The sequence below is a fragment of the Anastrepha obliqua genome, unplaced genomic scaffold (assembly GCF_027943255.1).
Source record: "Anastrepha obliqua isolate idAnaObli1 unplaced genomic scaffold, idAnaObli1_1.0 ptg000020l, whole genome shotgun sequence".
Lineage (NCBI taxonomy): Eukaryota > Metazoa > Arthropoda > Insecta > Diptera > Tephritidae > Anastrepha > Anastrepha obliqua.
The window spans coordinates 496,851-521,101 of record NW_026562182.1 but is presented as its reverse complement, the minus strand read 5'-3'; the positions used below and the strand labels follow the sequence as shown (position 1 = coordinate 521,101).

Below are 24,251 nucleotides of genomic sequence, written 5' to 3'. Positions count from 1 at the left end.
TTTTGAAGAAAATGGTCACACCGTTACGGTTACTGGAGACCGTTATTTGAAAATGCTGAAAGAATTTTTCTATCCAGAACTACGCCGAAAGAGAATTCCTTTCAACTCTGTGTGGTTTCAACAAGATGGGGTAACGTCTCACATAGCCCAGACTGTTATGACAGAGTTGCGACGAAAATTTCCCAATAAACTGATTTCAAGAAACTCCGAATTTCGTTGGCCCCCCAGGTCGCCTGACCTTACTGCACCTGACTTTTTCTTGTGGGGTTTATGTAAACAAGAATTTTATAAAACAAAGCCAACAAATTTGGATGAACTAAAACAATCCATTCGGGCAACAATTGCGGCTATTCCTGTCGCAACTCTCAAAGTAGCAATGAACAACTTTTTACTAAGATGCCGCACTTGTGTCAACGAGCATGGGGGCATTTAAATTCAATTATTTTTAAAACTAGTTAAGCTATATTTAATAAAATTTAATGACCTTCAACTTGAAAAAAAAAAATGAATTCCATACACTAAAAAAAAGTTATTTGAGTTTCTTAATGTAGCAAAATTCATCAGCCACCCTGTATAATTTGGATCGAACAAACGCAGAGTATATGGGTCAGTGAAGTGCGATGAGTGACGTCTTACAAAAGCGAGCATAGCAAGTGAATTGGAATGGGCATAATTTAAGCGCATGATATAATAAAATTGAGCTTTGTATCAAAGAAAACCCCTAAGTCTTGTATTGCATCGGACGAGGCCAGATATGTATATTTAATATGATAAGAGGTGTTAAGGGGGTTTTAATGGTAAGAAAATGTAATTTTATGACATTTTTCAATATTAAGAAATTGACGATTCATAAGGCACCAGGAAAATAAATTATTCAACTCGGACTGTAGGACGGCTGAATCACAAGAATTTCTCATTTCGGCATACACTTTGAGATCAACAGTATAGAGAAGAAAATTAGCAAAGGAAAAACACGAACAAATATCATTAATAAACAAAACAAATACCAAAGGTCCTAAAATACTACCCTGAGGTACACCAGAGGTGGCAATGAACTGTTTCGAAGAAACTCCATCGATAACCCCAGTACTGCATCTGTTTATTAAATAGGATCGAATCCAATTAAGGAAAGTTGAATGAAAACCGTGACCTGCCAATTTAGTTACTAAAATCGTATGGGAGACTACTTTTTTCATTTACATATATAACTTGATCATTTACATATATAACTATAATATATAATCAGCTGAGTGAAGCACTTCCCATTAATTATTAATTCTAGGACACTAACATTTGTGTATGCTGCTCTAACATATTTTTCGTGGCCCGTACTTGTAATTTTTCTATATTAGACCTAACTATAGATGTATTCTTGTGCATCCGACATGCAAAAGAAGACCCAAAATGAGTTACATTTTAAATTCACATGGTAATGGTTGCTCGGTCTAGGCTAAGGCCTTTATGCACTGCGACCAGATTGATATATTGTGCGCCCCTAATTACTTAATTATAATTATTTAGTGTATCGAGGAATCGAACCAGCTCCTTAGGAGGGATCAATTGTAGGTCTTCCTCCTCTAGTAGGTACGAGCCCAGGATTCTGTGTCTCCTGTGGCCTCACAGTTGGTGGTTAAGTGTTCCATAGACTCCTTCCTCTTCAGCACAGCAGAACCTGCATAATCGTTTACTAGATAATCCTATTGTGTTAAAGTACTTATTACAGACAAAGTGACCTGTAAGTGCTCCACAGAGTAATCTGAGGTCCTTTTTATCTAGGGTTAGAGCTGATTTTGCTCTGTTGGCATTGAAGTTCAAAAACTTTTTCGAGTGATTAAGGCCGCTTGTGCCGTTCCAGTGTTCCCTGATTGCAGTTTAGATCCATTTTTTGGTTTCCTGTTTTATATAATATTATTTTTGTTAAAGCCGAGAAATGGGGTTGGCCTAATAATTAGCCCTTCTGCCCCTTTTTGACCTAAAAGTTTGCCTTCTCATTTCCTTCGTGTCCCTCATGTCTTGGTACCCAAATCAGTGAGACCTGATTATGAGTGGCCAGTTTGTTAAATGTATTGTTACACTCTATTAGGACTTTTGACTTGAATGTGAAGCTATTCAAGGTTTTGAGAACCGATCGGTTGTCCGAAAGTATTTTAATTTTTAGGATTATCCCTCTTTTGGATATGATTTCCACTGTTTCCATCATAGCCAAGAACCATGTACTTAGGGTCGATTTGTGTGCTCTAGGCCCCACTAATCCTGCTCCTACTCATTGAAGCGTTTTGGAACCATCTGTGTACCATTTTTGTGAGTCAATATTTATCCATGTTGGGTTAGTGTTCCACTCTTCCCTAGACGGGAAGATACCCTTGTATCTCTTTATAAAATTGAGTACGGGTTCCGTGTGGTTATTCGCCTGGGTTATGCATACTGCATGTTGAACCGTGTTCACGACATTGAGGTGTCCAGTACAATCACCTGGTTTAAGTTTTCCTTTCATATGGAAAGAGAGTGCTTGCATAGTAACTTTCTCTTGTATTGCTAAATGTAGCGGTGGTAAATTTAAAAGCGCTTCCATGTCAGCAGTTGGAGTAGCTCTCATGGCCCCTGTTATGATTAGGCACGTCAGCCTTAGTAGTTTATTTAGTTTTAATATAGCAGTAGTTTGATTTGTTTTAACCCACCATACCAAAGCCCCATATAGTACAATAGGTCATTTTAGGGTTCAGACCCCAGGAACGAATCAGAGAGGACACTCTTGAATTTAAGAAAAATTACCATTCATTCCTGGTACAATGGATTTTTTAAGACCAAGGATATCAACTTAAATGAATCCTTCGTCACAGTACACCTTATTTGGGTGCTAGGGCACAGGAATATAGCAAGGAACTGCAAGGTAGATGAACTTGCTCGAACCGGTACAACGCTCGATCTCCAACCGGATAAGACGCTGACACCTATGCCTATACCCACTTGTAAATTACTTTTAGATAAGGAAACCATCAACAAGGTAAATACAAGTTGGCAAAACCTCATAACATGCGAACTAAGCAGACAGACATACCCGAAATGGAACAGCGGTCGATCGAACATCTTGTTAAGGTTGAACAGAGAAGCTATAAGAAAAATGATAGGGGTATTAAGTGGTCATTGTTTAACAAGGCAGCCACGCTAAAAGGTTAGGACTCCCGTACTTCGATTTCTGTAGAAGCTGTCTTAATGCAGAAGAGGAGGACACAGTCAGACACCTTTTATATGAGTGTGAAAGCTTAGCTATGAGGGGGCTGCACACTCTTGATACGGCATTTTTAATTGATGTAGTGGACATAGCGCATGTAAAACTAACGAAGCTTTGCTAGTTTATTAAAGCTACCGGATGGTTTGAAAAGGAACCCATAGGGTAAGGATAAGCTCCAGTTGTATCACAATGGGCCTGCGAAAGGTTTAAGTGTGTCGTTGCGACAGCCACCTTACCTACCTACCTACCTGAGGTGGGCCTCTCAGGTTATTTTTAAAACATCCTGCATTAAGTCCTTTATGGTCCTTTCGTGGGTGCCTTTAATTATTACAGAAATGTCATTTGCATGCACTATTGTTTTATACCCTTTATTGTTAAGGGTTTGTACCAAATTGTCAGCCAGGATAGACCGGAGCCATGGTGATAGTACCCTCCTTTTGGACATCCTTTCGCAGCTGTAACACTTAGGATAAGTTGTGTGTAGTGATGTAACTAAGGATTTCCCTTTTCGATATGCAAATTGCAGTTTATGGAGTGGGATTATCGAGATAACTTCCCCTCTTAGGTAACAGTCCAGTAGATTTTCGATGGTTTTCAACATTAAAGACGTAAGATTGATTGGCCTATAGGATTTGGGAGATTCGGGAATCTTATTGCCTCCCTTTGGTGGAAATAATACCTTGACATAACCCAAGCTAAGACTTGGTCTGAATATTTGTACCAGAATTTGTATTAATCTCACAGTGCCCTTGGAGAGAGGGCTAGAAAAATACCATCTGGTCCGAGTGATTTGAAGGGTTTGATCGAGTTGATTGCCCACTCTAGCCTTTCGTAGTTTACTATTCTGTAGATGGTAGGACTTTTTGACGTGAACAGAGTGTGCACTGAAACTCTTTGACCAGTGTCACAGGTTGCGTTAAGCCCACAGTCAAGAAAGTGAGTTCTGAAAAGAAGCTTTAGTGTTCATTGAAACTGCTTGTAAAAGTACCATCCGGTGCCTTTAGTGTGCCAGTTGGATTTGTCACTCCTTTGGTCAGTGATTTTTGTGTTCTTGCCGTGGCTGGGACTTAGTTTAGTTCCTCATAGAAATTCCAATACATATCAAACAAAAAATTCAACAAAAAAGGAAACTCCGTAAAAAGTGGCAAACTACTAAACATCCCGAAGATAAGGCAAAACTTAACAAATCAACAACTGAATTAAAAACATTATTAAAACAACACCAAGATAAAAAGCTTCAGAATTACATACATAACTTGGGGGCCACGGCAGTTAACAATTATTCTCTATGGAAAGCAACTAAAAACTTAGTCAAAGCAGTTCCACATAAACCTCCTATCAAAACACAACACGGAACTTGGGCAAAGACCAATAAAGAGAAGGCAAACACACTAGCTGAACACTTTAAAACAATATTCTCAAACGAAAAAGACAATCAGCACATTGAACAAAATGTAAATACGAGTAACCCAGAAAGAACTTCCTGACGTAGCAATTACATATATACGACAAATATTCAACATCATATTAAGGACACAATGCTTCCCACGCCTCTAGAAAGTTGCACAAATAACGGCAATCCCCAAACCAGGTAAAAGTGCATCAGAAACGACATCATATCGCCCTATCAGTCTCTTGCCCATTCTTTCAAAAGTGTTTGAAAAAATACTCTTTGCCAGATTAGACGAAATTCTGATAGAAAAAAATATAATATCAAGCCATCAATTTGGATTTAGACGACAGCATTCAACTGTGCAACAAGTCCACAGAGTTATAAACAAAATATTAAATGGTATTGAAAATAAAAGGTTCTGCATAACTATCTACCTAGATATTGCAAAAGCTTTTGACAGGGTGTGGCATAAAGGACTACTGCACAAGCTAAGCGAAATATTGCCACGGAATCACTTCACCATTCTCAAAAGTTATCTGGAAAACCAACATTTTTTTATAAAGTTTGCAGACGAATGCTCAAGCATGATGCAAATGACAGCAGGTGTACCCCAAGGTAGTGTCCTAGGGCCTCTATTGTACCTGATATTTACAGCAGATATACCGATCCCAACAACAAAAAATTGCATGATAGCCACATTCGCTGATGACACGGTTTTAATGGCATCGGATAAAATAGAAAAAAACGCGACTGACATTCTTCAACAAACAATAAATAGCACCGTATCATGGTTCGATAATTGGGGAATAGAAGTCAACAAAGATAAAACGGTACAAGTAATATATACATATAGAAAGCCTAAGAAACATAAATTAACAATAAAAAGCAATGAAATAAAAATCTTTCCTAGTGCAAAGTACCTTGGCATAATTATAGATGAAAAACTAAATTGGAAACGACATATACAAAAAAACGAAATGAAATCAAAAACAAGTTCAGACAATTATATTGGCTGTTGGCTAAAAATTCAAAACTAAGCCTTAACAACAAAGTAGTGATATATAAATCTATAATCTCACCCATTTGGAAATATGGCATTGAAATCTGGGGCACAGAAAAAAAACCAATATCAAAATAATTCAAAGGACGCAATCTAAAATACTTCGAACAATAACAAAAGCAGGCTGGTATATACCAAACGGGGTCATCCACAGCGACCTCAATATCGACACAATAGATGACACAATTAGAAAATACAGCATCAAGCATATACAACGACTAACAAATCATCAAAATGAACAAATGCGCAAACTACCACAATCGGAGAAAGCGGGAAAACGAAGATTAAAACGATTAACTCTAACGGAACTCACAATTTAACAAAACAATAAAGAAAAACAAAAATAATAATAATTAATAAAAATAATAATAATAACACAGAAAATAATATAACGTAGCATAATCTGAAGCAAAATTGAATGTTTATCTAGCATTGGTTAGAGAACAAAGAATTCCAATACTACTTTAAAAATAATTACTTATTGTTAAAATTTAACAGATTTTAATTTAAAAAGGGAAATAATAAAAAAAAAAATAAAAATAGAAATTTCCCCATGAGTTTCTTTTTCCTCAGTTCATTGTTGTACAATGTTAGGGCTTTCCTATATTCATCCCATGTTTGATATTTCTTTGCATAGTTGAATTTTGATCTTGCTACACACTTCACCTGAAGTAGAAACAGGTTGAACTAAAATGCCAATAAAAACTGAAAGCGGCGATTTGTTGTCCATTAATAGTACATTAAAAATCCGCTTGAATTAAAATCCTAGCTGATCCTTTTTTCGAGATAAGTGGATTTTAGCATTTTCGAAAATTTTTTCATAATTAAGCGATATCTTTCCTCACCATCTAACGAGATAATATCCTGGCGCGTTTTTTTTATGTGGTATCCCCTGTAGGCCTAATCCACTTCAAAATTACTAACTTCTCACTATAAAATTAATGTAGGAATGAAATTAATAATAACTTGGGCATGTTTCTATAAATGCTGTGAAGAAAAAGTAACAACCGCTTTTTTTAAACGGCTGGAATATGAAGAATCATTTATTAAATTTATTTTGAATCTTTCCCAAAATTTTAAAAATTCTCTGTGAACAGATTCACCAGCCTGTTCTGACCACAAGCCCAGACCATCGTTGTTTAATCATGACATGCCCTCTTTCAAGTGATCAAGAATAATATGCAGTTTTAGAGTCTGAGATGTTCCTGTACTTTCTAGATCTTTGCGAAGTTGTTTTAAGTTCTCATCTAAATCGGTAATATTTGCACGTTGCGTGGAGACACAGTCATGTACAATTTTATTCATTGTCCTAAAAGCAGCGACGTATGGCTGTAATTTCAAAGGACCAACATGCACGCAAATTTCAGGATCATGTAGTTTATCCGATTCTTGCAGAAGTTTTCGGCAGGCATTACCCTCGAAAATTTCACCCTGATAATTTTTTGCTACTAACTTCAATTTTGATGGCCAAAGCAGAGCCTTTTCACGCCCTACGGCAGGGACTATGCCGTTCCAGAATAGGTGGTTTGTAAATCCTTGTAAAAGATGAAGCTCAGGCAAAACACATTTCAGAAGAACGTACATGTTGATGTCATCTTCTTCTTCATCAATAGGGACATCTTCATTCTCCGATTCTTTTTCATAAAAAAAGAGAGGTATATTTATTGTACTGTGGCACTCCTTAGCATACTTTTTATCTTTGCCAAAACATTTGAATTTATTGTAATCATCATTTAAATTTTTGAATGTTTTCAAAATTTTATTATCTAAGTCAAATTCCATCAATTCTTCTTTATCGGCACCACCACGCAATTTCCAAAACTTTGCAGTTCACTCAAAGTGATGAAACAGTAAGGGCAAGGATACGTTGCTGTTGCAGTTTGCTGTCCATTCATAATTAGTATAAGTTTTTAGTCAGAGCTGAGTTTAAAGGGTATCTCGTTGACTTTTGTCAATTCAAATAAGGTCTTAACATTTTCGTAAGTTTCCTTAATTTGAGGAACAATTGATAATATAATTAATCTGTAAACGCTATTTAAATTCTGTTTCTTAGATATACTCCCACCAGTGGAGTATCGAGATCTTTTAATTTCATTGAAATTCGAAATAGGTTTCTATTTTCTGTTGCCGGAGTTCCCGGTATACAATGCGCTGCATAGCCGTGATTTTTTAAACTAATTTTATTTGATTAATCGAAATAGGGAGTTTAGTGCTTTATCACGTACATATGTATATGGACACACACACAAACACATACACTTGCACGCTTAAATAATAGCACCGCCAAGATACATTATCGCTTAATTATGAAAAAATTTTCGAAAATGCTAAAATCCACTTATCTCGAAAAAAGGATCAGCTAGGATTTTAATTCAAGCGGATTTTTAATGTACTATTAATGGACAACAAATCGCCGTTTTCAGTTTTTATTGGCATTTTAGGTCAACCTGTTTCTACTTCAGGCGAAGAGTGGCTAGTTGCCGCAAATTTCCAAGTTCTTTGTTCTACCAAGGAGCTCTCTTTGTTGAGGATTTTGTCTTGAGTGAACTACTTTCATGATATGAGGATATGATGAAGTCAGTCAGGTTTACAACTGATGCATCCAATTCCTCTGTCGATTTTATAGGAAGCATACTTTGGGTTAGTTTGGATTCAAGGCACTCTGACTATATGCTTCAGTTAGTAGCCTTGGGACCTTTATGATCAGATTTTGAGTTTTGTTGATCATATCAAGTGAGTGGTTAGTTGTGAGTGTCAAGTTAAGAACCGCTTGTCGTATAGCGTTTGCAAACGTCGATTCTTTGCTCTTGTTTACAATAACTGGGTTTGTTTGTATTAAAAACTCTCGAAGTAGCTCACCTCTTTTATTTGTGTCTGTACTCCACCAGATTGTGTTGTGTGCATTTGCATCACACCCAGTGATTAATATCTTGTTGTGTGTCTTACAGTAGTTCACTAAGCCTATGATATTTGGGGTGGTACTCCGTCGGCGTCACCTGGGAAATAGGCTGAGGCAATAACGACTTCTTGCTTCTTTCCATCAAAGTCCACTTCGATTAGTACCGTTGCCATGTCGCCATCTATAAATTCGTTAAATGGCACGTGTTTAATGTTGGTGTCTACGATAAGCGCAGCCCTTGGATTGACTACGCCCACCTTTGTGTTTTATACTGTGAGACCATTGATATGCCTCTGTTTAACCAGGGTTCCTGTATAAGCCCTAAGTTGAAGTTGCCCTTTGCAAAACTCATGATAAGTGTGATGGAGATTTGCCTGGATACACTTCATATATTGTCTATCGGGTTAGGGTTGGATGCAGTGCTTTCGTTCTCTGCATCCAACTCCGCAGCATCCATTTTGTCCGCCCATGCATCAGCGTTGACGGGTGCAGTCTTCAGCTTGAGGGTCACTTGACTGAAACGGTAGTTTACTCTTTCATGGTGATCCATCAAACTAGCTGCTAATTTCTGGTCTACTGCTAGAACTAGTGTTACGTTTGAGCCTTTTTCAGCTCTTCTTAGCGTACGACGTGGAGGTCCTTATTTTGCCCCTGCAAAAAGCCCAGTATCTTCGGGGTTTCCAAGGACTGGGAATTGGGAAAGTACCTCATTGCGATCCGTGGGTGAGGTTGTTTTGATTCCTCTGTGATCCCCAGTGGAACACTCTCCCATGGTATCGTGTCAGTGATAGCCGCTTTTAACCAGTCCGTAGAAGCGCCATCCTTACAATGCAGGACCATGTACCCTGCCGCTTTGGACCTGGCTTAATGCCACCTGTCTTCCTTGCAGACATGGGGAGCAGAGCTTTGGCATATGCCTTCTCCCTGCTGAGCCCTTGTTTAGGGAGATAACTTAGCCTCTTTTTGCCTGCCTCGCTCAGTTTTTTAAGTTGTTGCATCTGTAACGAAGGTGTGCTGTTTAGGTATTTCAGTTTTTAAGGTCACACCTAAGCTGTTTGCCTAAAGCATTTCTGCCTCTGAGGTCCCGCCTTGAGTGACGACCGTTTGGCTTGCTCCATTTAAGGGCTCCTTTCTTGATTGAGGTACTGGGTCCTCTTATAGTGCGCTATTACGGTTGCTCCCTCTTTTTTTTGTTGTTGTTTTTATTGTGTACATTTTGGTCTCACGAGTAAAGGGGAATGGTTGGTCCGCAGCACCAGTGCCCCGGTAGCGCAGTAAGCCACTTATTGAAATGGAGCCTTGCCTGGCTCCAAGTTCGCATATTAGCGACTAGATACCCCTAGCCACTCATCCAATGGCATATGCTGCTCCACCTTGAATTGGGGATTTGTGTAGAGTTTATTCTCCCTAGATTTTAGTCGCCTCTTACAACAGACATGCCTTACTTCGGGCAAATTCTAACCCCAGACCCGCTGGGGTAGATTTACATACAGTTGCTTCATTTGGTTTCGTTTTATATGTGTATCCAGCAAGGTGAGTCCTTACATTGTGACAGTAGTAGTAAAAGAACTAAATTTTCATGTATTTTATTTTTGCCTGTATTTTGTTACTACAATTCGGTGGTTTGAATGCCAAAATTTTGATCAGAATGTTAACAAACAAACGAATAAAGTAAAAAATACACTATTGTTTATAGACTGCTGGCAGCTAAAAGTCAAACTGCTGTATACTTATGTTTATATGTAAATAGAAGGTGTTTTTATTGCGATGGTGGCGAGGTGGTTTTTTGCAAAAACAAAATACGTGCAAAAACATGCAAACATACTACTATTCCCGGAGTCAGCTATGCTGATGTTGCATCTTCTTCAAGAGAACATAAAGCAGAGCAGGAGCTGACTAACAAATCTGAAAAAAACAATGATATCGAAGAGCTTAAAGACGTGGTAAAATCCCTAGTCAACCAGATGACAAATATGATGAATATAATTACAATGCTTTTAAAGAATATGAATGGACAAAAGTGAAAAAATTAAAATTCTAATTTGGAATGCAAATGGACTAATACAGCACTATTTAGAACTAAAACAATTCTTAGCTGACAAAGAAATTGACATAGCATTGATTGCAGAAACACATTTTACTGACAAAAGTTTTCTGAAATTTCCTAATTATAAAATGTATGTGACAAACCATCCTGATGGAAGAGCCCATGGTGGGACAGCTATAATTATTAAATCAAGCTTAACTCACTTAGAACAACTCCAATATTCGACGCCTCATCTTCAATCCACGACATTGCAAATATATGACAAAAATGGACCAGTATCTATTTCCTCCATTTACTGTCCACCTAGACATTTAATAAACTCGGATGAATATGACAAATACATAAGAACGCTTAACAATAGATTTATTGCAGCTGGAGATCTCAAAGCAAAACACATCGACTGGGGCTCAAGACTCACCAACAAAAAGGGCCGTATTCTAATTAACGCTATTAACAAAAACAATTGCAGATTTATAAGTACCGGAGAACCTACCTATTGGCCAACTGACGTAAAGAAAATTCCAGACTTGATCGATTTCTGCATAACCAAAAACATAAGCCATAACCATTTGACAATTCAGTCGTGCTATGAACTTTCTTCTGACCACTCGCCGATATTACTTGAATATCTAAGTTATATAAAATCTATAGATACATCTTTTCGCGTATTTAATGACAAAACCAACTGGGAAAAATTCCGCCACCATATTGACGATCAACTTATACCAAATGTGATATTAAAAACGCAATTTGACATTGAACGTGCCATTATCCATTTCAATGACGTAGTACTAGAAGCAGGGATCAGATCGGCACCAAAGCAAGCTAATAGAACAAATTCAGCGGCAACTGACATTTCTATGAAGAAGCAAATTATTGAAAAACGAAAGTTAAGAAAAAGATGGCAAAAAACCAGATCACCTGACGACAAGAGAAAACTAAACTTAGCCACAAAAATTCTTAAGGATACTGTTTTGAGGAATTAAGTATTTTCTTAATCCTGTTAATTATTTTTTCCGAGTGAAAAACAGTATGTGGATTTGTTCACGCACCAAGTAGAAGAGGGTGCAATGTATTTTCGCAACCTTATTTATAGTATCAAATCTGCAAACCAGGCACTGTTAGCTTAACGAAAAATACAGATGGAAAAACAAATATGATAACAATATTATATGTATGTAGATGCTAATTTTTGGTACGGTTACAGAGATCGGATGTTTCTACTGTTATTTAAGAAGGAATGCCTGTAGGTATAACAAGGAAAGAATGCCTGTAGGAATAATACAAAGTATTTTCTATACCTTGAACTAAATGGGGGTTTATGCAGATTCCTGCTGCATACATACGCCCCCCGTTGGAAGGTGTAGGCTTTCAACCAAATCTGTTTCAACCGGAAGTGCTGCAATCTTAGTTATAGCTCGTTTTACTGGCCCATTTGCTGTTTTAATGATTGCTGCTCTAACATATCCGTCAGAGCCACTGAAGGTGTGTTCAACCCGACCCAGACTCCATTTTAAAGGCGGTTGATTGTCATCCTTTAAAAGCACCATAGCACCTTGTTGTATGTTTGCCATAGGGTTTCGCCACTTAGACCTCTCTTGCAGTAATGATAGATACGCAGTGCTCCACCTTTGCCAAAAGATTTGCTGCATCTGACAAATTCGCTGCCACCGGCTTAGACGGTTCATATTTAGATGCGTAACAATTGGTTCTTCTATGGCTGTAAATGACCCACCAATGAGAAAGTGCGCTGGTGTAAGCACGTCAAGATCGTCTGGATTTTCTGTGATTGGAGAAAGGGGACGAGAATTTAAAATAGCAGAAATTTCACAAATGAGAGTGCGAAGCTCATCGAAGGTTAAAATAGAGACGCCAACGGTGCGATAGAAATGAAGTTTTGCGGACTTGACCGCAGCTTCCCATAAGCCGCCAAAATGGGGCGAGCGGGGAGGAATAAATTTCCAATCTATTTGATTTTCAATGCAAGCTTCAGCTACTGCTCTATTGTGATTTTGATCGGCGAATAGTTTTCGCAGCTCTTCTAGTTCATTTTTTGCCCCAACAAAATTTGTAGCGTTATCAGACCAAATAGTGCTTGGTTTGCCTCTAATGCTGATAAATCGTTTGAGTGCAGCAATGAACGATGACGTCGATAAATCTTGGCCAAGTTCAAGATGACATGCTTTCGTTGAAAAACAAACAAAGATACATACGTAGCATTTCACGGGTGGCCGGTTGCGCACCTCACATTTGTACTGGAGTGGTCCACAATAGTCAACACCTGTTGTATTAAAAGGTCTAGATGGTCTCACACGGTCTGTTGGAAGTTGACCCATAATTTGCTGCAGTACCTTGGGCTTAAGGCGGAAGCACCTCAAGCATTTATTAATGATTTTTGAAACTGTTTTGCGTCCACCAATGGGCCAAAACTGCTGACGAATTGATGCTAATAAGCTCTGCGGTCCTGCATGCAATAGTTTACGATGATAGAATTCAATGAGTGCGGAAGTGACTGGATGCTGCTTAGGTAGCAAAAGTGGGTGTTTTGCCTCGAATTCTAAATTCGAGTTATAGAGGCGCCCTCCAACGCGTAATGAACCAAAGTCGTCGATAAATGGATTGAGTGACAGTAAATGGTTGCAGGAAGGCAACTGTTTGTTTTCTTTCAGTACTTTGTATTCTGATGCGAAGTGCACTTGCTGGATATGCCTGATTAGCAGCAGTGTACCACCTTTAATGTCGTCGACTGTGAGAAATCCAGCTGATGGTAAAGTTCGTTTTGATTTAATGTGGCGAAATTTGTAAACGTACGCAAACACGCGCTGTAACTTGCTGAATGAATTTTGGAACTTGCAACCGTAAGTTTCATCGATTTGAGTTGCAGCAATTAAAACATGGCGCCGTCTTTCTGGAAGATTAGATAAGAAATACATATTGCTTGGCCAATGTGCTGAATCAAATTGGAGGAATGAAGGTCCATTAGCCCAAAGGGTGTTATTTAGAAGCTCTTTTGGAGTGCAGCCGCGCGAAAGAATATCCGCAGGATTCAGTTCGGTTGGAACGTGATGCCAGGTCATACCTGATGTAAGCGATTGTATTTTAGCCACGCGATTTGATACGAATATGTTGAAATTACTGGGAGCAGATCGTAGCCACGACAATACAACCATTGAATCCGACCAACAATGGCACTCATATGATAGTTGGCTATTTTCCAAAATATTTGAAACCAATTTCGCTAACAACAACGCAGCAGACAACTCGAGTTTCGGAACCGTGATCGACTTTAAAGGTGCAACTCTGGACTTGGAACATAGAAGATGTATTTTGTTGACGCCGTGCTTTTCAACGCGTGTGTAAACACAAGCACCATAAGCGGATAAACTAGCATCACAAAAGGCATGTATTTGAACGCGGGCTTGCAGTGCAAGCACGTATCGTGTAAAATGAAGATTGCTAACGAATGAAAGTTGACCACACAAGTCTAACCAAATGGACTGTAGCGATTGCGGCAGGCTTTCGTCCCAAACCAGTTTTTCCTTCCATAAGGCTTGCATAAAGATCTTCAGCTTTGTGATAACTGGGCATATTAAGCCAAGTGGATCGTAGAACCGCGCTATGACTGAAAGAATAGATCGCTTTGTAATTTTCTGCGAATTCAAGATTGGTGTGAAACTGAATAGAAAGTTGTCTGAGATACGTTCCCACACAAGGCCAAGTGCCTTTGTCACATCTGTACCATCATGAAACTTTATGAACTTTTCGCAATTACTTTCGTCTTCATCTTTCAAGACATCAACTTCATTAGAACACCATTTTCGAATTGGAAAGCCTCCTCGTAGAAGTAGCTGTCTGATCTCTTGCTTCATTTGTATGACCTCCTCGATTGAATCGCCACCAGATATCAAATCATCCACGTAAAAATCTCTTCGAATGATTTTAGCGCCGACTGGAACTGATTCCTCCTCATCAAATGTAAGCTGATGCATAGCTCGAATAGCTAGGAAAGCAGCAGGCCTCGTTCCATATGTGACCGTGTTTAACTTGTATGTCTTGATTTGCTCAGATGGGTCATCGCGCCAAAAAATGCACTGCAACTGGTCATCAGGGCTACTCATTTTAATGCAGCGATACATTTTACATATGTCGCCAAGTAGTGCAACTTTGAAAAGTCTAAAGCGAAGCAAGATATTAAAAAGTTTTGGCTGAATGATTGGCCCTGGTAGCAACAAATCGTTTAACGAATACCCTGAAGTAGTTTTAGCGGACCCATCAAAAACCACGCGCAGTTTTGTGGTGGTACTGTCTTGCTTTTTAACGCAGTGATGCGGTAAGTAGTAAACTGGTTTGTCTGCTTGAAATGATGCCAGCGACATATGACCAAGGTCCTTATACTCCTGCATAAATGCCGAATATAAAAGTTTTGTGGATTCATCCTTTTGGAGTTTTCTTTCTAGCGCCCTGAATCTATGTAAAGCAAGATAATGCGAATCACCAAGAGCATCAAGATCGGTTTTAGGTGGCAGTCTAACTGAGTAGTCCCCTGAAGGCAAACGACGAAAATTTTGTACGAAATGCTGCTCACAAAAAGCGTCCTCTTCTGATAATGCTGGAGTAGAATCGAAACCATTTTCGACCTCCCAAAAGCGTTTAACAATGTTTGAAAGTGTATCAATACTATCATGAGGCGGTGTTAATTTTCTGAATGCCGAAAGAGTTATTAATTTATTACTGATATGTGATACGCCTCCAGAAACCACCCAGCCCAACTTAGTTTTTTGCAGTGTTGGTAGGTGATCAGCAATTCTAAATTGTCCAACGCAAATCAAGTCGTAGAATAATTCCGCACCGATCAAAACATCAATGCGATTTGCTTTAAAGAACGACGGGTCAGCTAAGCTAATGTTGTTTGGTATGTTCCACCCCTCAATGCTGATATCAAAATTCGGCTGATATTCTGTTATTCTTTGTGTTATTAAAGCTGTGAACGATGTCGAAAACCGACCATCTTGCGCTTGGGCAAATATGTCGACGCATCTGTCTGCATTGAGACTCGATTCTCCAATGCCAGATACTGAAACTGGTGAATGATGAGACCGAAGTTGAAGTTGATTTGCTAACCGGGATGTAATGAAATTTAATTGAGACGCAGAGTCTAAAATAGCGCGACAAGGAATTAATGTACCGGCACGATTTTTTACTAAAATGATGGCCGTTGCTAACAGCACACAATTGTTAGACACATTTTTCGAGGCTAAAGGTTTGGGACTTGCAACTAATGATGTTAATAGGGCTGATTGTGATGTTGTAACCTGGCTATTTGTTACAGGCGATGCCACAATTGGTTTTGGTACACTATCTTGCTTGCCATTTAAATGCAGTAAAGTGTTATGTTTTGCTTGGCAATACCTGCAATTGCCAGATTTGCATTGCTTGATAGTGTGACCCTTGCGTAGGCAATTTAAGCACAAATGGAATTTTTTTGCTTCCTTATAACGCAAATTTGGAGAAAGATTCAAAAACGAAGTGCAACCAGTAATGAAATGCTCTTTGGAATCACAAAAAATACAGAGTGGAGTGGGCTTGCCACCGCCTACAGTAACGAGAACGCTTGCCTTTGATTTTGCTTGAGATACAATATTTTTCACCTGTTTGCTAGGTGCCTGTATGACCATAGCGTTTTCCAAATTCTCCATCATGCGGCATCTTCTTTCCAAAAACGTTGACATGTCAGTCCATGTAGGTAATTTGTGTGCAGATAAGTTCTCTTCCCATTTTTCGTGCGTTTGTCGATCCAGTTTGCTTGTGATGAGGTGAATGAGTAAGCCATTATATATATCTTCAGTAGTTGCTAAAGTTTGCAGCGCTCGAAGATGTGCATTTACTTGATCGCTTAATTTTCGTAACCCATCTGATGCGCCCATTTCCATACCTTGTAGCCCGAAAATTGCCTTTATGTGTGCCTGGAAATGAAGTAATTTATTATCAAAACGTACTTTTAATAAATCTAAAGCTTTGTCGTAATTCTCTTCACTGGGCTCGAGTGAGCGCACAGTGTCTAAAGCTGCATCACTGAGACTGGTGATCAAGTACTGCATTTTTTCTAATTTGGACATCTCCACGTCTTTGTCTATTGCTGAAGTAAACGTGCTGAAAAACGATGGCCAGTCGAGATAGGAGCCACTAAAAACTGGAATTTTAAGCTCAGGTAGCCTGGATCGTCGTTGTAACTGCTGCGGCGTAATGTCGTCCCAAGAGAATTGTCGTAGTGTTGAAGAGTGCGCGCCAGATGACTTATGTTTTGTATTCAGCCAACGATTAATTTTTGCCTCTACCTCAATATACACTTTGGAGAAAATTTCGTCAGCATCAGACTCAAATTCCTTGCGGTCCAATCGCCTAAGTGTTGATCGTGCATTTTCGAAGTTTGCCTGCAAACGCTCAGCATGTTTAAGTCGCGCAGAAAGTTCGGCCTCATCTAAGTTTTTTAGCTGCTCGTTCGTAAGGAAGCTATTGAGATTATCTAGCTGGCGTTGAAACGCATTGCCTTCCTTTTTGTAGAAAGCGATTTCACCTGCTACACCAGGATTCTCATCAGACGATTTACACTCTTTCGGCATTTTATAAATATATTTTCTTTTGTTGAGTTCTATTTACTTTTCACTGCACTAATTGTCTTTATGTTTGTACTAATCGTTAACAGTTAATAGAAAAAACACCAAATGTCTTTATTTTAAGCGAAAAACAACCTGTTTGCCTTCGATAGCTGTACTTGCGTAAATGGGTATACAAACACTCACGGCCGCGACGAAAATGTACATATGTTTTAAACTATGTGCGTACAAATATGCGTACCGAAATTACTTCTACTTGGGATACGAAAATTCTAATACGATGCGGTTAATCGAATAATTATATATGTATATTATGATTTATTCAATCACGTCGGGGTCACCAAATGTTTTGAGGAATTAAGTATTTTCTTAATCCTGTTAATTATTTTTTCCGAGTGAAAAACAATATGTGGATTTGTTCACGCACCAAGTAGAAGAGGGTGCAATGTATTTTCGCAACCTTATTTATAGTATCAAATCTGCAAAGCAGGCACTGTTAGCTTAACGAAAAATACAGATGGAAAAACAAATATGATAACAATATTATATGTATGTACATGCTAATTTTTGGTACGGTTACAGAGATCGGATGTTTCTACTGTTATTTAAGAAGGAATGCCTGTAGGTATAACAAGGAAAGAATGCCTGTAGGAATAATACAAAGTATTTTCTATAACTTAAACTAAATGGGGGTTTATGCAGATTCCTGCTGCATACAGATACCTTAAACAAAAGAAATAACAAAGAAATCGAAAACTATTTGAAGAACCTGACTCCCAACAAAGATACAAACTACTCTCTTTGGAAATGTACCAAAACATTAAAAACACAAATAAAACATCAACCACCACTAAAGAAAGATGACAATTCATGGGCCGTTACAAAAGAGGAAAAAGCGAAAACTTTAGCAAAATACTTTGAAGAGGTTCTATCAAATGACGAAGAAAAGAAAATTGACAACCAAAACAACTACCATTATGACTTTACAAAAATAAAAAGGACGAATACACACGAAATAATAATATAGCTTGCATCAAAAAAGGACTAAAACATAAAAAGGCACCCGGATATGACTTGATAACAGGAAAAGCATTAGCGGAGCTACCAACCAAAGCATATATATTTTTGCGAAACGTTTTCAATGCCATGTTTCGCTTGCAATATTTTCCGAAACTCTGGAAAGTGGCAGAGATTATTGCATTGCCAAAACCGGGTAAAGATCCAACTACCGTATCATCTTAAAAACCAATAAGCTTACTACCGACAATATCTAAAATTGCTGAAAAATTACTGCATGATCGACTAACCCAATTTCTGGAGAAAAAACGTATAATACCGGATCATCAATTTGGATTTAGAAAAAAACATTCGACTATCCAACAGATCCACAGAATTACAAATAAAATCCAATCAGACTTTGAAAACAATCGTTATTGTGCGGCAGTATTCTTAGACGTAGCTAAGGCGTTTGACAAAGTGTGGCACAGAGGCTTACTCCACAAAATAAAAATAATGATTCCTTTTGACTACTATCTTATCATAAAGAGCTACCTAACTAATCGAAGTTTCTATATTAAATATGACAATCAATGTTCAGATATTCATCAAATAACTGCTGGAGTTCCGCAAGGAAGAGTTCTTGGACCTCTACTATACGCTTTATTCACCGCAGACATACCACCTCCTGACGAAACTAATTCAGCAATTGCTACGTTCGCAGACGATACAATACTACTGGCATCGGATAAAAGCTTAACTATCGCTACTGAAAAACTGCAGCGATACACAAACGCAGTTAAGGAATGGTTCGATAATTGGTGCCTAAAAATAAATGAAGACAAAACCGTACAGGTTATATTTACTACCAAAACAAAATTTACTGCAGTTCCAATAAAAATAAATGGCAAAGCAATTACAATTAAACCAACTACGAAATACCTTGGAATACATTTGGACTCGAAACTAAATTGGAATCACCACATAAAGCAAAAGGTCAAACAAATAAAAGAAAAGCTCCGACAACTTCATTGGTTAGTCAGCACAAAATCCAGACTTACTATACAGAACAAGCTATTATTGTACAAAGCCATGATTAAACCAATCTGGCTATATGGACTACAGGTATGGGGAACGGCTAAAAAGTCTCACCTAGTAAAAATTCAACGACAGCAATCGAAGATTCTTCGAATTTTGACCATGTCTGACAGGTACACGAAAAATGATGACATCCACAGGACTTTTAATATAGCAACAGTAGACGAAGGACCAAAAAAATAGCAAGAAGCCACTTTGAAAAAATACAGGGACACAATAATGCAGAAATCAACAAACTTCTGGAAAGGGGAAAAAACACTGAAAGACGCTTAAAGAGAACTCGACCAAGCGACTTAATGAATGCTAGAAAATAATAAATGTGCAAAGCGGTTAAATTGCTGTTAAATTGTTGTAAAATTGTAATTATGTAGAGTAAAACTTGTATTGAATATTATTTAATTGTATATAGTATTACTTCGTTTATTTTAATTTTTATCGCTTTGGCACTGGTCATTAAGCGATGTATGTAAATCCTGGCCAAATTGTTAAACAACGTACTTAATGTCAATGGACAGATGTATAAAATAAAGGGGATAAAAAAAAAAAAAAAAAAAAAAAAAAAATACTACTGCCATTACCTTGTATGGATGAATAAAACGAATCGTTTAACAGCTCGATACACAATGGAACAATGAAGACACGGTATGGAACAATGAAGACAACCATATTCTCCGATATATGCTCAAGACGTATAGCATAGTACATAAGTATATACAATAACATAACATAAGTATAATAATTCAACGTTCTTCTATCTTTTTTGGTTTGAGTTTGACAGTTACGTTTTATTTTTTTGTCGGGGCAGACTAGCAACTACAGCAGTCACACACAATTAAGTCCATTGTACTGCACTTCAGTTCCCTTTTCAATTTTCTTTAAATCTATCCGACCTTTGAAAAAATCTGAGTAGATCTTGTGGTGCTAAGGAGCCAAGGTGGTCGCTTCTTAACAGATCAGTGCCAAAGACCTAGAGCCGGGCAGACACAGAAAGTGGTCCGCCATCCCATCCTCCTCTCCCTTTGCTGCCCGAGTATACTGTCTAAGATGTACACCTTTTCCATGTGCTTCGTCCATAAAAAGTGGCCCGTCATCAGTCCAACCAGCTGTCTATAGTACATTCTGCTTAATGACAGGAGGAACAGCGACAGTCGGTCGGACATGACAGATAACATCAGTATTGTCCATCTGCAGCCTCTCTCAGCTCGTGGGTTACACTAGCCCGTTTGTTAACCGTGGCTTTTATGGTTGCAAAAGGGAGTGACAGAACGGACTCCGGGCCAAAAAAGTTAGCGTTCGAGCCCATCCTAGCTAAATAGTAGGAGATTTCGTTACCCTCGATACTCACGTGTCCCAAGACCCATATTGTCATAAGGATATTATGTCTACCGACATAGTTCAATATGGATTTGCAGTACTCAACTACCGCCGTGGCCGAATGGGTTGGTGCGTGACTACGATTCGGAATTTAGAGAGAGCGTAGGCTCGAATCTCGGTGAAAGACCAATATAAAGACAAAGCTTTTTCTAATAGCGGTCCCCCTCGGCAGGCAATAGCAAATCTCCGAGTGTATTTCTGTCACGGAAAAGCTCCTCATAAAAAATATTTGCCGTGCGGAGTCGGCTTGAAACTGTAGGTCCCTCCATTTGTTGTGTATGTTTAGGCAGAAGAAATTGATAAACTCGAATAGCCGAGAGCCCCGTCCATTGCATTTACTGCTGCCCCAGATTGCATGCTCGGCATTAGCATCGCAACAGAGAACAAAGCCCAGATTGTGCCGCTCACAGAATCTCACGAGACTGGTGGTCTTTCCAGGAGGTGCCGTTCCAGAGCATCGTAAGGGAAATAAGCCGATGCAGTAACAAACCTCAACCATCCGCGTCTACTCCTATAACACACCTTAGCCGCTACCAGGTCTTGAGCAATTCTGTTGCTATTCTCACAGTGAGATGGGATGATATCATAAGACCGGTCTTATTTCTGCTCAAATTCCTGTCGTATAATAACGTGGCCCCTTTGAACGCGCCAAAGCCACAGAGGCGGCCCCTAAATACACAGAGCTCTTGCACTGTTGTTATGTGGCAGTTGGCTGCTTGGAAAAGAAAATTTAGCAGGAAATAAACATTTCAAAAGTTAATGGTTATTTTAAGTGAGTTATTGAACTAAAACAAAGGTGATTTTTAAAAGTTAAGTTTTCAGTGCAACTTATAAAACCGATTGTTCAAGTAAGTCGTTGTGAAAAACAAAGACGCAAAAACGTAGATTAGTATCTGACATTCAGGTCCGATGAGAGGGGGGCTTCGGGGACTTTTTACCCCGGGCCCGGAGTCCTCAGAAGGGCCCAGACTCGAGAGTAATTCGAATTATATGAATTAGACATTATTGGAAAGGGCCCGCATTTGCAATTTTCCCCCGGGGCCCGGATATGCTCTCTACGGCCCTGCTGACACTGATCAAGTCTTCATTAAGTACATATTCACCAAAATCGTAACTTAGATTTTACTGTTTATTAATTGAGTGGCTCAGTGCCATCCTTGCCTCAGCCTCAATTTAGTCATTTCCTAATAATTAGTGACAAAGTTAATAGGTAATTAAAAATTAAACAGCCTTTTTAGGAAGGTTTGAAACATGTAATTAAACTGAAAATACATTCCTTGAATACTACAAATTAACTTAAGAAAATAAATATTTTATTGTCTCATCATGACTTTGGTACAAACGTATAGGCACTTTTGGCGCTTACTAAGCAAATAGGACGTGATGGTTAGGCATCCTTGAAGTGATGAGAAAAATTGCTATTCGTCATTTTCTGATTCTTTATTTGGCTCAACAACCCTTACATTAAGTGATTGGTAAAAGTCGTGATGCACTGGAGGCACAAATTTCAAAAGATGTATCAAATCCTTTTTCTTCTCTTTAGTTATAGCGCGTCCATTTGGAAACAGGGCCGGTAATTGAGATGGAAAATAAAGCGAAGGGCGACCCCTACCAGATTTTTTTGTCAGGTCTAGCGTACTGAATAGTAGATTATTTTCAACATAATTGTACTTATAAAACATTTTCTTTGGCTCTCCTTTTCGCAACTGAATCCATTTAATTTTAAGCCATTCGACCTTCCCTTTTTTAGTTCAAACCTTCCTATGTGTAATAGATTCTTCCAAAGTTTTTGTACTAAAAAACGAAAGATTTGTTTTCATCTGATGAACATTGAATTTAGGACTTTTTTCTTAGCGGAATTAATTACATTTAACCAATCATCGGGATGGAAAATATGGGGATGGTGCTTTTTCTCCCTTTCTATTATTCCAAAATCTTGGTCGCATTTTGAAAAACTGTTCCCCGGTACAAAAAATTTCATGTCAATTTTTTTAATTTTCAAATGTTGTAGAACATAAGAAAGAGCCAAAACCACTTTAATATTTCGGATTTTGGCTCCCGCAACTGTCACTATAAAGACTGATTTCTTCTGTAGTTGTCGGCAAGCAGTTTTTTATGTGGTACAAAAGACAAGATGCGATTTCTTGTGCGCCTCTTGATGCAATATGTTCATCCCAAACGTGCATGTGTCCAACATTATTTACTTCATCATGTATGCATTGGTTATACACCCAGAGTTGACGTTTGTAGTATACAACTCCGGCAGTCAAAACTGGAGTAGGTAATGTCTTTTGTAGGTCGAAAACGATTACTTGCTTTGTATTATTGCTAGATCTGGCTGCAACGGCATCTCGTTTTTTCATATCCCGGATGGCATCTAATTGTCGTAAATGAATGTCATGTTGCACTTTGGAAGTCTGCTTTTCAGCTTCTGTCTGCAAAGTATTTATTAACACACTTTTATTAGCTTGGGTTGTATGTATGTATGTATGTATGTATGTAACGGAATCTTTGAGCTTAATTTTCACTGGCTTCTAAAAATCGGATCGACTTGGAATTTTGCATACCTATCAAGGACCGATGACAATGCAATAATTTGATAAAAGTTTTCCATTATCCTTAGTAGGATTGCCAGGATTAATATTTTCTTTTTTTACCTGTGGGAAAAAAGTAAGGTGAATTTGGTTGTAAAATGAAAAATCTTTATTTAATCTTGTAAATCAGTTTCTCAGGCTCCCTCCACGAAATAAGTTCTTCATCCCGATTATTTTTTTATCACGGCCGATAACTGCATAGTTTTAGACTCACAGTCGATAAGAAAGAAATTAAATATAACACGAATATATCGAATCATTTATTCACTGACTGCAATGATAATAATAATTTTCATTCATAATAAAACATAGTTTAAAAAAAACTAAAAAACACGCTTTTTTGCTAATCGAACTAAAAAGTAGAAAATAAAAAATAGTTTAGAAAACTAAAAAACACGCTTTTATTGCTAATCGAACTAAAAAGTAGAAAATAAATTTTAATGACAAAGAGACCTATAATGAAGTAATAGCAAATCGAACGATCAGTCATAGTCAACTACCTCAGAACAGAATTATAACAAAAATTAAGATACAAATAGAGTAATTCAACTTAGAGTTAAAAGCGTGGGATGCATTTTGCTTCACTTTCATAACCCTCTGTACATAGGTAGTTGCCAATAGAATGATTGTAATATTTACTATATCAAGCATCCCACGCTTTTAACAACACTGAGCCACTCAATTATTTTTTAATACTTAACCACATGTTTATACATTTGTGTATAATGAAGCAGTTCGAAATATAAAATTGAGAACTAAATATGAAGGGAGATGACATCATCAACATCCGTAAGAAAGGCTACCTATCGGATTGCAAGAACTGACGAGGGATCACGATGCTGATGATGGTTAATAAAATAATTCAACAAATAATCAACATTCGGCTTTCGAATGCAATTTAGCCGAGACTAAGAACACAACAAACAGGTTTTCGACCGGGACGC

The 24,251-nt window shown here is 38.1% G+C and overlaps 2 protein-coding genes across 2 annotated transcripts in view; one reads left to right on the top strand and one right to left on the bottom strand.

Annotated features, from left to right (window-relative positions):
- LOC129251455 (uncharacterized) overlaps nt 1-24,251 on the top strand; it is a 254,651-nt gene that overhangs the window by 103,708 nt on the left and 126,692 nt on the right. The gene's annotated exons all lie outside the window — the stretch shown is intronic.
- On the bottom strand, nt 6,829-17,251 carry LOC129251447 (uncharacterized). Its single transcript, XM_054890796.1, has 2 exons — nt 12,367-17,251; nt 6,829-7,319 (listed from the first exon to the last, which is right to left on the bottom strand). Exons 1-2 carry the CDS (start codon nt 17,249-17,251, stop codon nt 6,829-6,831), a joined length of 5,376 nt encoding a protein of 1,791 aa, XP_054746771.1.

Bases quoted from the DNA above. Each gene is read 5' to 3' on its own strand.
- LOC129251447 (XM_054890796.1), bottom strand. From the start codon at position 17,251: ATGCCGAAAGAGTGTAAATCGTCTGATGAGAATCCTGGTGTAGCAGGT. The intron at 7,320-12,366 runs GTGGGTCATTTA...TTTATGAAAAAG, and splicing joins ACCAGCGCACTTTCTCATTG to AATCGGAGAATGAAGATGTC.